Genomic DNA, 14,369 nt, shown 5'->3' on the forward strand with positions numbered 1-14,369 from the left:
GATTAGTTTTACTTTGGTAAATTTACAACATGACAAAAAAGGAAGCCAAATAAAAGGTTATTTCATGAATCAATAATTTACTTTAAAAAAAGGAATAGGCTAAAACTAAGGCTTTTACTTGCTTACACTGTCTGGTGTGAGTGGGTTTTACACTGTTAATATTTTTACTGGACAATGCTTAATGCATCAGCATTATGAAAATTTAAGGTTGAATTAGAAAATTATGGCTTGATATGGGCCAGAGGCGGAGAATAAATAGTTATATTTACATAGTTCCATTTATAAAAAGTTTTTTGCAGGTGGCTGGTATACTTTTTTCACCTTGCTTTTTACTTTTTACTAATATTATTCTGAAATCACTAATACTGTGATTTAACCAAACACTTATACGTTCCAAACCTACAGTTTATGTTAAAATCAGACTAATTTGTACATAAACGTTGTTATCATTCTCTACCTGTTGAGTCTGTTCAGTGAATAAACCGTAATCAATATTCGTTGTCACTGGTTGTTTATTTGAATAATTTTCTTTGTTTTTGAAATTTAAAATACATGAATTTGCACATAACTTTATATTTTTGTCAGTCTGATAGCATTTTAAAATATAAAATGAGATGTTCAGTTAGTATTAATTAGCATTTTTACACTATCGTATATTCTTGGAGGGCCATGTTTTTTTTGTTGTTTTTTTTTACTTATGAGTGAAATAGATTCAAATTGCGCTATTTTTAAGAATAATTTCATGGAATTCTACCAACCTTGGCTGGTGGCCATTTTTCTTATTCAATTTATTCAAGTACACTATACTTTTGAAAAGTTTTCATCTTAAAAATGTTCATTAAAATGTAATCAATTGTAAGAATACTAGGAACAATATAGCTAATTTTAGTTAATGAAGTACATTAAAATAAAAAGGGATTTGTAAACGCACTTTAAATGGACTGGATAAAAAGTCTCATCACTGCAGAGTTTTAGCTGAACATAATTGTTTATCTTTACACAGATATGAGTGACATCCCATTCTTAATCCATAGGATTTAATATAATATCCCCTCTTTTGCAGCTGTTAAAACTTCAGCATTCCACAAGGCTTAAGGAGTGTGTTTATGGAAACTTCTGATCTTCCTCTTCTAAGAGTTAATTTGTGAGTTCAGACACAGATGTTGGACGAAAGGAAACAGACCCATTCCAATTCATCCCAAAGGTGTTCTGTTGGGTTGTGGTCAGGACAGGCCAGTAAAAATCTTTCACAACAAACTGTCTCATCTATGTCCCAGGTTTATGCAGTAGTGTGCAGTTGGAACAGAAAGCTGGCAACCCCAAACTGTTCCCAAAATGTTAGGAGCATAAAACTGTTCCAAATTTCTTGTTCTGAAGGAGTTTCTCTGCCTGGAACTAAGGATATGAGCTCAACTCCAGCAAAGCAGCCAAACAAATTATTCCTCTCTGCACCAAACTTTGCTGTCACAATGCATTCAACCAAGTGTGGTTTGTCCTTCTAACAATTGCCAAACTCTAGTTTGTTTACTCAACTGAGAGACAGAAAGGTGAAATTAGTCACTGCACGTCTCTTCTGCTAGAGTCCAGCATCAGTGTGCTTTCCACTGCACTTGGTGATTTAAGGCTTTGATGCTCTTGTTCAATCAAAACATTCAGTGAAGCTCTCTGTACACAGCTCTGGAACTAATCTGAAGGCCACATGAAGCTTTGAGTTCTGCAGCATTTAATTCTCCAGAGTTGCTGATCTATGTGCTCCTCAGCAGCCACTCACCCTGTTGTTATTTCATTTGGTCTTTTGAAGACATTTCTAAACTACGTGATCATAGCCATAAATTAGATATATGATTTCAATACACGGGCTGCACAGTGGCGCAGATGGTAGAGCTGTTGCCTTGCAGCAAGAAGGTTCTGGGTTCAATTCCTGGCCCGGTCTTTCTGTATGGAGTTTGCATGTTCTCCCTGTGCATGCATGGGTTTTCTCCGGGTACTCCGGTTTCCTCCCACAGTCCAAAAACATGACTGTCAGGTTAATGGGCCTCTCCAAATTGCCCGTAGGTGTGAGTGTGTGTGTGCGTGGTTGTTTGTCCTGTGTGTCTCTGTGCTGCCCTGCGACAGACTGGCAACCTGTCCAGGGTGACCCCGCCTCTCGCCCAGAACGTTAGCTGGAGAGGCACCCGCAACCCTCCTGACCCCACTAAGGAATAAGGGTGTAAGAAAATGGATGGATGGATGGATTTCAATACACAGGATTTACATTAGATTAATTGGAAGGTTTGGTAAGGAGGTCATTTTGGGAACACTCGTCTTTACAGACAACATAGTTCAGGTTTTACTGTATAAAAGTCTCCGATCTGAGCCTAAAAACCATTATGTGTAGTGAAATCTATCGGATTCTGTCTCAGTATTGTAGTGTAATTTATTTTATAAGAATGCAGCTTATGTGCAATTACTTTACAAATTGAAATGCTGTTCAACTATGAAAAGTAATTACTTACCCTTAAGGCTTGTCATCAGTTTATGCAGCCAGTTGTATCTGCTCCACATGAAGCCTGGTTGATGTTAGCATCACATGTGAGATTTTACTTTTCCGATAACTTCTTTGTGTTTTCAATTGCAGTAAAGTTCTTAACTTTTCTTTAATTTTTACATGAGGTAAAACCATATTTTTTAGTGATAAAGGCACTAGATTGTGTCAAAGAAAGAGTAAATGAATCACACTATATTTTATTCCAGCATGAAAATTACTGCTACTAACCTGGCATTTTAATGGTAACCATTAATTTAAGGAATTATATAACATTTTGCGATACTATAGTTGTCCTCAAATGTGGGGTTGCATTTTGTAATGCTAAACTCTTCAGTTTTTAAATGCTTAAAGCAAATTACTGACAGAAAACCTATTTTCATTTATTATCTCTTATTATTCGCTCTCAGTGCTGGTTTTCATTAAGACATAAAATTAATTTTTTGGGTCAGCTCAGTAGGGGGACACATGCCCCGTGGGCTTGACAGCATCTGTGTGCTAATAAAAACTTCCCCTAATTTAAAAAGTTATATAATCTACTCAAAACTGCAAAGCATTTGGGATTTTCCATGTAAATAATGTCAACATCGTTTTGAAAAGTCTTGGGCGGCAAAAAACCCTGATTTAAACGTCATACCTGTTTTCTTGGGGTGAACTGCTTTGAAATGCTGATTGGAGTACTGCTAGTAAACATGAAGCAGTACCTTCAGTAATAATCTCATGTTGAATGTACAAAATATTTATTGCTATTTTTATTCTTCGGTACTTTGTTTTCCATTTGTCAAATTATGTTTCTAAAATACTCTAATCAAAATCCACACTTCATTCCGTTGGTTTAACTCAACACCTTCCTCATCTTGCATGTAAAGATTGAATTACCTTTTAATTCTTAGTAGAAATAAGTTATTGATCTCTATGATTTGTTAGGGAAGGGATAGCTTTAACAGTAAAAAAAAAAGCACACATTTATGCATAAGATTAAATATCCAAGTGTCTGCTTTTGTGAAAAAGGATTATTTCAATTTGTCCAAATGTGTCAGAAAGGCTAATAAATTCATATGAATCATCCTACTTTTCACATCACTGCACACTTTGTTTCAGCTTCAAAATCCAAAGTGAAGTGACCTTTTAGCAGCCTAATGTAATTTGTGCTTTGAGGAACACATGCTTTCCATTTCAGTAAAGAAAAAGACTGAAAAATCAAACTCAACACAGAAATAAAAAAACAGGACTTCACTTAGGAATTCACAACTGTATTTTATTGTACAGCACTGGATATTTTACAAATGCCAGTATGGTACTTCACAGTGTAAAAAATGTGTTGTGATGTTGGAGTTTGTGACATGAGGTTTGAACCCCCAGACCAGCTGGAGATTTATCTCAACAGGATGTAAAAAATGCTTCCTGTGTTGCAACAACTGACACATAAAACTTAATTTCATTCCTGTCCAAAATAAATACATTCTTTATTGAACACACAGAGGCTGTTATATTACATTCAGGAAAGTACTTCCAGTAATTAATAATATGAAAGGAGAAACAAAGCTTTCCGCAAACTGAGCATAAAGTATTAGAAATGGCTGCATTGGTTTAAAAAAAATCTTTTAAATGTTTCTTCTTATTTTTCTAGAATTGAGAATGAAATGTATTGTGGAGAGCCTGTTCATTCTGAAAAGTGAACTTGATTGAGTGATTCACCCTTTCAGATGTTTGATAGAGACTGATTGGACAAGAATCTAATTGTCAAACTGAGCATGACTTTTTAATGAATCATTGACGCATATCTACTTGCAATTTCTAAACATTTGCTTGTAACAGAATGAACATCTGTAGTCATGATTATTCATAACACTGACAGCCATAAAAGGCATAAAAAACAGCCAAAACTAAAAGGACAGGACAGAGTCTGTTCATATATACACTACAAAATGTGTGACACATATGAGCATGTTTATCTTAGCCATAAATGGGATAATTTCATTAAAAGAAAAAAAATCAGTTTTTGCATTAAAAGTGTGACGAATCAGACAAAAGCACAACATTCCTCAATACAAACTGAGAATAATAATAATAAAAATCCCAATTTTCTTCTTTTTTTTGATGCAACAAATAACATTTTTAGAATGCACATCATAAAGGGAGACATGCTTTGATTTTCCTACCAGTTTTCAGTATATCTGCATGTTTGACTCAGCTTTAAAGGTAAACAATGAACAGCAGCAGATGAACACAAACTACTGTGACTTTTGTTTTATTTATAACACCCGACCGAGTTGCAGGATGGAAAGTAATGAGATTCTTTATTCTCACCCTGGCAGAGGTGTGTTGTTAGGACTGTTTGTTGGATGGCTTGCTGACATAAATATAAAATGCATTGTCAACATGTGAAGATATGGTTTCCTATTGACTGATAAGGTCAACTTCAAATAAAAACAATAATAACCTTAGAATATCAGTGTTGCAGGTGTGATTGGACACCCTAAGTGTGCATGTGTGCTGAGCAGAACTGGAAGAGGTGCAAATTATTTTTGTGTCAGGTTTTGGGTAAATGTGAGCTCTAGATTAGTTTTTTTAGAGCCTGTTTCTGCAGGATTAGGTAGGAAAATAATGTAAATGCTGGATAAAACATACCTAACAAGCTCAGTGCAATTCTGATTAATGATGTAGATATAATACAGTCATGGTAGAGAAAACAGAGCAGCCTCCGTTTTCAGGTCTGGGAGTTTTTATTATCAGGACACACAAATGACCTGATCTTTAAAGGTTCTGAAATTAATTGTGACTTCAAATGTACGATTCCACCACCAAATTCCTTATTAAGCAAACATAAAGCCAAAATAAAGAGGTGTGTAAATATAAATACATTCCTACTTCTTACATTTTAAAAGGAAAGTTGCAGCCAGTTTATTAATTGATCATCAGGACGTCTATCCACTGTGATAAGAGCAGAACTTTTACTATTCTGGAGCAAACAGGTAATATGGAAAAACATCAGCAAGGATCTGAGTCGTTCCTGCTTCCTATCAGAAAGGTTTTAAAGACATTTCTAAACTACTGGAATGTCATAATACAGTAAAAGATTACTCACAAGCAGAAACATATAGTTGCTAACCTTTCCAGGAGTGGATATCCCATAAAAAACAAGCTTGACCTTTTGAAAATGGCTTAGGCAAAGCATCTCTCTTCTAAAATGCTGCAGCAGCACCAGTTGTGTTTGCAAAGTTACATTTAAGTGAACCACAACAATTTCAGAGTAATATATTCTTTGCTTTGTAGTAGACAGACATGGTCCTCTGAGAATATTTTGAGAATTTTTGAATGCAGAATGTATTAGTGAGCTTAGATTGAATGCTTTCTTTTCTTTTAAAAATTGAATTATTTTCATTTTTAAAAAGTAATTTATCTTAGAACATAACTGCATGTCACCCTTTTTCTTTAGGAATATCTTGAAGTTTAGGAGAAATGATTTTAATTGATTTTTAAACTTTCCTCCAATGCTGTTAAATAGCAATATTACATTGTAAACTGAATGTATCTGTAAGGAAGTTGGTAGTATTATTAGATGGTCATTGCATGATGGTTTGATGAGGAACTTGACGTAATGGGCTGGAAGGGGCAGGTCATTACTCACATAACCCACACATAACCCTAACCCTTTCATAAGTTACAGTTCTAGTTTTCCTTTATCTAAGGTATGGCATTCATACCTAAACTGAGTCAGAGAGCAATAAAGTCATCATTAACTGTATTTAATTTCAAATGAAGAAGATCCTGGGGATGGATAAAAGCACAGATGAGCTATGGACTCTTCTGAAATGTATATGTTGTCTTCTTCTCTTTGGCTCTCTTCCATGTTTTCCTCTCAGTCATTCACTTTTCATTCAAACAGTCAGGCCAAAGCAAAGCAGAAGTGGGAAGATAACCTAAAAACACTGTTGTGATTTTTAGCAGAGAAAGCAAGAGCAGGCTTGTGCTAAGATGGCCTCTATGTCATGCTTTTGAATAGATGTATGCATCATAAACATGCAGGACCAGGGGGCAGATTCTGCCCGTCTCTATCCGTCATGAGGCGAGAGCCGGAGGACTCCCCGCTCAGGTTATCAGACACAGAACAGCTTGAACCGCAAAAAGAGTTCATGTGCAGACAGAAGATCTAAACAAAGACATTTAAAAATTTTTTTAACCCAATATACTGGTTAGTGTGGACAGGGCCTGAGTTGACTAGGAACTCCACTGTACGGGTCAAATGTGAGGCCATCTCTCTTTGACAGCTGAGGTTTGGCTGAAATGCGGTCATGAAACTGGAGAATAATCTCAGTAATAAAAGCAAACATAACCACGAAAGGCCGTAAATGAAAACAACTGACTCAGCTTTAAAGGTAAACAATGAACAGCAGCAGATGAACACAAACTACTGTGACTTTTGTTTTATTTATAACACCCGACCGAGTTGCAGGATGGAAAGTAATGAGATTCTTTATTCTCACCCTGGCAGAGGTGTGTTGAAATTTGGTGGATCTGTGGAGCCTAAAATAATCTGTACAGAATCAAATGTTTGCAAACCTCAATGGACTTTAGTAACATTATAAAGAAAAAAAATAGATTTCATCTAATATACTATAATAAGGTGTAAAAGTCATAAATTAAAAGTGTTTCTGACTTCTTGATGCTTAAGGTGGTTTTATAACCTTAAGCATCAAGACGTGATGTTTAAAGGTTCACTACTTGGAGTGCAAGTTTTTCACACATAACTTTTCTATTTTGGCTTTATGGTTCATAAATAATGACAGAGAGGAATTTCTTTCACATTTTTTTATACTTGATGGTAGATTTAAATACATTTAGAAGCTGAGCACATTAATTTTATTCAGACATAAAAGCCTAGAAACAGGGTGACAATATTTTAAGATGTTCACTTATTCATTTCTTTTAAAAGTTTATAATCATAATAAATCAGCTAATTTTGATTGCTTTGCTAATTGGATTGTGCCTGGACAAATGAATGGCCTTTCTGATTCTTCCTCCATGTATTCAGCTCATGAGCAGCAGCTGTCAGAACCGCTCTCAGAGTATCTGACAGGTTTGAAATGTAAGACGAACAGTTAAAAGCACAGACTTAGACGGCCAAGAGCCTTCAGCTGTGCGGATGGCACTGTGGTTTTTTCAATCATCAGCACAGATTTGGAGAATGTGTTATTCTCAAAATGTTTCAGGAGAAGTCAGGAATGTCAACCTTGGGCTGTTGCTACATTAAATGTCTCGATGGAAGGCTGACATCAGCACTTTCTATCTCCAGGACAAAAAAGTCAATTCTGTTTAGAGTAAATTTATGTAAAACAATGTAGTGCCTTTGCAACTACCAAATCCATGCTGTGGTGTAGCTACATAAAATAGGAATGCAGCAGACATTTAGCAACCTGAGGCAGCAAAAATGCCATCCATTCAGCAGATTATTTATTTATTTATATATTTTCTGTTAGATAACAGCGGGTGGGATGTAGCTGTTATCACTGTGGCTTTTCCAGCAAACAAGTTTAGCTGCCCTGCTTTAAGGAACTTTGCAATAATGACTCTGAAAATCCATCTGCTGTACTTCCTCTGCAGGTGACCTTTCATGTGTGTGAAGCCAGGGTGCCCATCTTTGCACAGGCTTCCTGCTGGGAGCAGAAAAAGTGTTTCCACACACACCGAGAAAAAACAGGTTCATTTTTACATCAGTGAATACACGGGAAAAGTCTCATCTTGAAGGAATTGAGTGCAGCCACAATCGACGGCAGGAAAAACGAACATCTATGAAATGAAATGGATTTTTTACATCCACAGTGAATCACAAACCCACTTGTGGAGCGACATAAACTCTGCTGATGTGAGAGGGACCCACTTGTGCATGAAAAGCAGTGGCACATGTACATGCTTGGAATAATCACACGGGTTGCCTGACAGCTAAACATCAGCGTGTTTGTATGCTTCTCACATTCGCACCAACAAATCCTCCTCTGTGTCTCCAGGAAAGTTATTTTAGATAAACAGAGGGGTTTAAAATTTAGCATCACTCCATCTTCCTTTCATTTTTACCCAAGACTGAGACAGTGGATGTAACTGGAGTATGTTTCAATAATCCTGAAGTGCGTAACTTCTCTGTCTGAGTGCTTAAACTAATGGAGGGAAATCTCACAGGACAGGTTTTACAGAACTAATTGTTTAAGTCTGGTAATGGCCTTCTCGGCTGCAGAAGCTTAAAATGTCAGTTCATAAAATTGATTTTTCTACGTCAATTAGGCATAGCATTATGACCATCTTTGAGAGTTGATGCTTTCACAATTGCTTTAGCTGGACAAAGCAGGCAGCACTCGTTGCCATTGACATTAAAATTGCACAAATTGGAATTCTGAAAATAAATTTACTTTAATGAAAACATGGCAATTTTGAAAAAAAAAAGTTTTTCACTATCCTGAGGTGTTGTTTTTGTTTGTTTGTTGTTTAGCTGAATTGAAATGCAATGGACATACCTTTTTTGCATCATTGGAGGTCTCTCAGCATTACATACGTCAGAAAAAACTGAATCTGACTACAAGTTCCCTAAAACGCAGCATATAGCCACTGCCAAATATAAGATGCTTGATGTTCCAATGCCTGAATCAGACACTAATGTCTCCTCTGATAATGAGAAAACATGATTCATCAGACCAGGACATCATTTGTCATTGCTCCATAATCCAGTTCTGATACTCATGAGTCTACATGTTGGTGCTTTCAGCAGTGACAGGGATCACTGCGGGTACCCTGACTGGTCGAATGGTTATGCAACCTCAGACACAGTAAATGTGTATCTTGTAGACTTAGTTTGGGTGTTGCGTGCAAATGTTTGGAGTCAGAACATAAATAAGAATAAAGAAATATCAAAACAAAGATGGAGACAGAGATGGAGAACTTTCCATCTGAGTTTACTGTTTAACCGGTTGGAAATTAAATAAAGAAACTCAGACATTATATTCATCAGATGGCGAGACATCTCGTTTAGAGGCTAAGGAAAACCGAGGCACTTTATTGTTACTCTGATTCCTTTTTCTTTCTTTTTGCAAGTCTAGAGCCCATAGGAGTAGATAATGAAACAGAAAGCATCTTAACAGCCTAATCATTCTGCTACACATCTCTCCATACACTCTCTGTGCGCTGCTGCAGTCCACAAAAGCTGTGCCACCAGAACCAGAGGCTACAGCAGGGAACAGGAGCTTCTTCTGAATCACTAATCTGTTTTACAGCAAAGCACAGCGACAATAAACAGGAACGCTTCTGTGAAGCCTTTAAGCCATTACACAGAGACTCAATGCATCACTGGCATCATAACCAGTCACTTTATTTAGTTGGAATATGGTGTGATAATGATTCCTGCCAAACTACTGTAATGAGCTCACCATTTCTCTCATTTAATTGTAAAAATATTTGAATTTTCAGAAGAACTCTGGGGAATAAGCAGTTTTGGGGAGCGACTAATGGAACTAAGTCCCTCTTACTTCTGCTGTTCTAATTCTCCATAATCCTCTTTATCAATGTCCTGCATGTTTAAATAAATGTTTTAAGTTGGATAACTGAAAAGTATGTTAATGTAAAGTTTATACACACAATGCTTGGTTGATGTTCCTTTTGCATTACTTTGCTTATATTCAGCACTCAGTAAAAAACTAGATTTATTAGCAATGACATTTAGCAGCTTATCCTTGTGGAGGAAAGTCAACACTGTCTGCTGGGCAAATGTCAAGGACAAGTGTTCTTCATTATTTTTTGCCTGTAACATTAGATTATGTATTAAAAATCTTTTTTTATTGGTGTCGAGTGACTTTCTCAGAAACTACATTTTGGGTTATTATTAGCTGTAAAGTATGATTAAATTAATAATAATAATAAATTGCTTGAAATACACTAATTAATTTGCATGACTTTCTTATACTGTATGAAATTGCTGAGATAAATCATCTTTTTAATGACATTATCATTTACAGAGATGAATCTAAGTTGTGTTTTTTTTTAAAAACTTGTAATTCAGAAGTGTGAGGTGAGTTCTAGAGAAAATGCGGAGTAAAATGTTTAACAAGGTAGTTGTAAACCTCTGATAACTGTGTTTACTGCTAAACCCGATGAATACTACTGCCACCGTGGTTTTTCACTTTAAATGAGAAATCTGTGCAAGGATGGTGGCCTAAGTTCCATTGTTAAGGGAATAATTAAAAGAGTTTAGATGAATGAACCTGAAATGTTCATTCATCTAAACATTTCAGGTTCAGGAATTATACAGACATACAAACAGATCAATTCTTAGTCACTTAGAGGAGGTCATTTGTTTGTGTGAACGTGTGAATGTGTGTGAGTGTTTGGGGTACCGTCTTATTCTGCGAGCACACCGATAACACGGCATGCTGCTTCTGCCGCTGTTGTTTCGTGCCTGCATTAAAGTCATTGCATCCCTCATCCGGATTCTCCACCGGGGGGAGTTTGGCTGCTGTGTCTTTCGCCTCCAGCGGACACCCTGGGGAGACGCCGTGGCTGTTTTCCTGGAGGGGCCACATTTCCTGCCAGGTGAGCGACGGATGATGTGGCGGGTGACCGCTGAGCAGAGGCCTTTTCTGTCTGTAGTTTGCCCACACCTGGAGGATTGTTTCTTTGAAAGGCCGCGTGGTTAGCGTGTAGAGGATGGGGTTCAGGGCACTGTTGATGGGGAGAATAAAGATGACGACCCAGGAACTGATGGTACCTGCCAGAAAACAGAGATAAAAAAAGAGGGGAGAACATAAACGTGGAACAAGCTAACATGACAAAAATATTCATAAAGTAATCATTTTGATGGCTTTCTAGCATTTTTATATTTACAGCAGAAAAATGGAGATAGAAAAGAATCATTGCTGTGATGATGTGCTGATGTTAGAAAGAAGGAGCTTCTTAAAATCACAGAGGCCAATTTCAAGGTGTCAAATGCAAAGTCAGATTTCTTTTAAGTTATATTTGATACATTTTCATAACAACTGAAGGTAATACATTTACTTGATTGGGCTCTCAGCCTGAAAAATACACAATACTGGCTCTTTATCAGCAATTCTTTGTAAATGGTGCTGGAAAGCCAGTTTATTTCCCCTTAAATGGGATAATGTTTATAAAGAAAATGCATGTGATTTGAGCAGTAAACTTTGAAACATCTGGCAATGCGATGTGTGTGGTGGCATCTCCCACACTGGAGAAAAGAATTTATCATCTCAATGCAGAAAGATATCGAGATGAGTTTCAACCGGTGAGAATCCCATATCTCTATTCTCCAGGACTGAACTCTTATCTTCTAAGATGTCAATGCTCCCCCAACACAGCAGGTTCATCAGATTGAGAGCAGAGGTTGGATTGACCAGCTTTCAGTTCTGACCTCCACCCCACTAAACACTTGTAGGATCAGCTTTGGTGTGCCGTTTATGCAGCGGGATCAACACAAGCGACAGCTGCTGGTTGAGACATGAGATATCATCCCACAGCAGTTTGTAACTGAGCTGGTGACTAGCACAAGGAGATGCCAGCCTGTTGTGGTTACACACCATCAAGGCTCCTGTTTGTTGAATTAATGTTGTTAAATTGCCAAAATGACTTGTTTCTCTGAACTTTTATTACTCAGTTCAACAGACACCAGAAACATTCCTGAGCAGGATGAGCAGGATAAGCAGTCTGGCAGGGGTAGAAAGGTGTTTGAATATTTTTTCAGTAGACTACCCAGAAATGCATCTTTCTTAAAAATGTGGCACAACTTAAGAGAAAATAAACAGGCGATGTAAACTTCTTTTCCAAAAACCTCTGTCATTCAATATGATTTTGTTCGGGTTGTAACTACACTAGAAATAAACACCAAAAGTGAGAAAAAATTCAAGGAGTCTTGTAAATACAGCTTTTACTAAGCAGTTAGACATTATTTTTGCTTTTGAAGGTGACATTTACAGATACATTTTACCCTCAAAATTATTTTGCAAAACTTTTATTTCAGGAACTTAAATTGCCAATTTTCGTTGTCACTGGTGCTAACACGCACCACAAAATACTTCAGACACAAACTGCCAGACAGTTATGTTGTACTGAAAGAGCATATTTAAGTGGGCATCTTTTCATTACCGGGAATTTCCACTTGCAGCAGTGAAAGGATCTTGAGAATAAAAATGGGGATCCAGCAAAGGGAATCAGTGATGACGATAGAGAAGAACCGCTTGGCGATGGTGACCTCTTTTTTTATGTGGTTGCTGTACTTGGTGGTCTGAGTGCCTGTTCTCTGGATGTTGTAGAACATGCTTGCATAGGAGAAGACAATTATGAGGAATGCCACCAAGTTGAGACCTGTGGAGAGAGCACCGAGTTCAGAATTACTTCTGGGGTCTACAGGGTTTCTTAACATTGTAATTGTCAAAGATGATCTGTAGGGTTCTTAATCTTGATACAAAATACACAAGTGTATTATAATTTTGAATCAGATCTTTATGCAGTTAGTTTTATAACTGCATTTGTTTGGTTTATTTGGGAAACCAAACAAAAAGATGTATGTGTTTGCAAAATGTTGTGGGAGTAAAATATGGATTAAGTAAAATTGGTTAAAAACATAGTTATGCAATAGGAAAAAGCAAACATAAAAACAAATGCTCACCAAGAAAAATAACAATGGAGTACACATGCGCCCAGGGCGTCTCTGGCTGCTCCGAGTGCAGAGGGAAGCAGACCCCATTGGTGCCATAAAAGTTGCGAAATAACCCCTTGCAGGCCAGAGGCAAAAAGGCGACGACAAATCCAAACACCCATATCCCGAGCAGGATACTGACAGTCCGTCGCCAACCGGGAGTCAGGTAGTGGAAAGGGTACACGATACAGATGTACTTCTCCAAGGTGAGATACGTGAGGAGCAGCACAGACACTTCGGTAGACAGCATAGCCAAAGAGCCAATGACCTGACACTGAGTGCTGTCCATCCAGGCTTGAGCATGACGATTGTATTCACCACGAAACTTCAGGTCATATGCACCAATCATGAAGAGATAAATACCCATCAGGCCATCGGCACCTGCAAGAAAGAACAACTTCCTTTAGAGAGAAGTCTGATTAAACTCATAAATTCTGCCATTTCAGGGGTTTTGTAGTTTTTTTACTATCCACTTTTAGGGTGGACTTGCCCAGACCTGGGGCATGTTGGCAGCTGTTTTAAAGGCCCTTCACCTGCAGACTATATTCCAGACAGTGGAATGGCAAATTTTCAGAGTCCTTCGAGACCTTGTTAGTTCTTTTACCAGACTCATACAATCCTCTGCTGCAATCCACTTTCTGAAGCCATCAGACTGCTGTTTTGATTGTACCCTGGTGTTCACTCTCCTTTCAACAGTCATTAACACACCACACAAATTACTTTTCCACAAGCACCTAACAGCATGGCTAAACTCAGCTAAACTCTAATTTACACAGTTTGAGTGACTTTCCATCAGTTTGAGAAACAGCTCCAGTGGGTGGGTGTAATCAAATAGCTGGGGGAAAGTGGATGGATCTGTATGACACAAACACAATATGGAAGCTATGTCAGTCACTATTTTGAGTTTTTTAAATGTTTGGTTATTGTAAGCATCTCTCATGATGCAAAGAGTGACTCCACTCCTTAGCCAATCAGTGACTGACAGACTTGACGTGGTTTTCAAGCGGACTCCACATGTTTTAAACCTAAGCAGTAGTAGAAAAACCTGATCACCACATAGAGCATTAGTAGTCAGACATCAGGCAGAGAAAGAGCAGCGGGGAAGGCATGCTGGAAGTGTCCCAAGTGTCCCCAATATAAATCCGGACAACTGTG

At 37.5% G+C, this 14,369-nt stretch overlaps 1 protein-coding gene across 1 annotated transcript in view; it reads right to left on the minus strand.

Moving 5' to 3' along the window:
• Positions 1-3,761: 3,761 nt before the first annotated feature.
• The window catches only part of rxfp1 (relaxin family peptide receptor 1), a 96,548-nt gene continuing 85,940 nt past the window's right edge, over positions 3,762-14,369 (minus strand). Inside the window, exons 16-18 of the mRNA XM_008421077.3 lie at positions 13,185-13,595; positions 12,662-12,880; positions 3,762-11,273 (exon numbers count right to left, since the gene is read on the minus strand). Of these exons, the coding sequence (XP_008419299.2) occupies positions 10,846-11,273; positions 12,662-12,880; positions 13,185-13,595 (1,058 nt within the window). The 3' untranslated portion in view covers positions 3,762-10,845. The remainder of the gene's footprint in view (positions 11,274-12,661; positions 12,881-13,184; positions 13,596-14,369) is intronic.

Source organism: Poecilia reticulata, chromosome 10, assembly GCF_904066995.2.
Source record: "Poecilia reticulata chromosome 10, P_reticulata-male-v2, whole genome shotgun sequence".
NCBI classification, from domain to species: domain Eukaryota; kingdom Metazoa; phylum Chordata; class Actinopteri; order Cyprinodontiformes; family Poeciliidae; genus Poecilia; species Poecilia reticulata.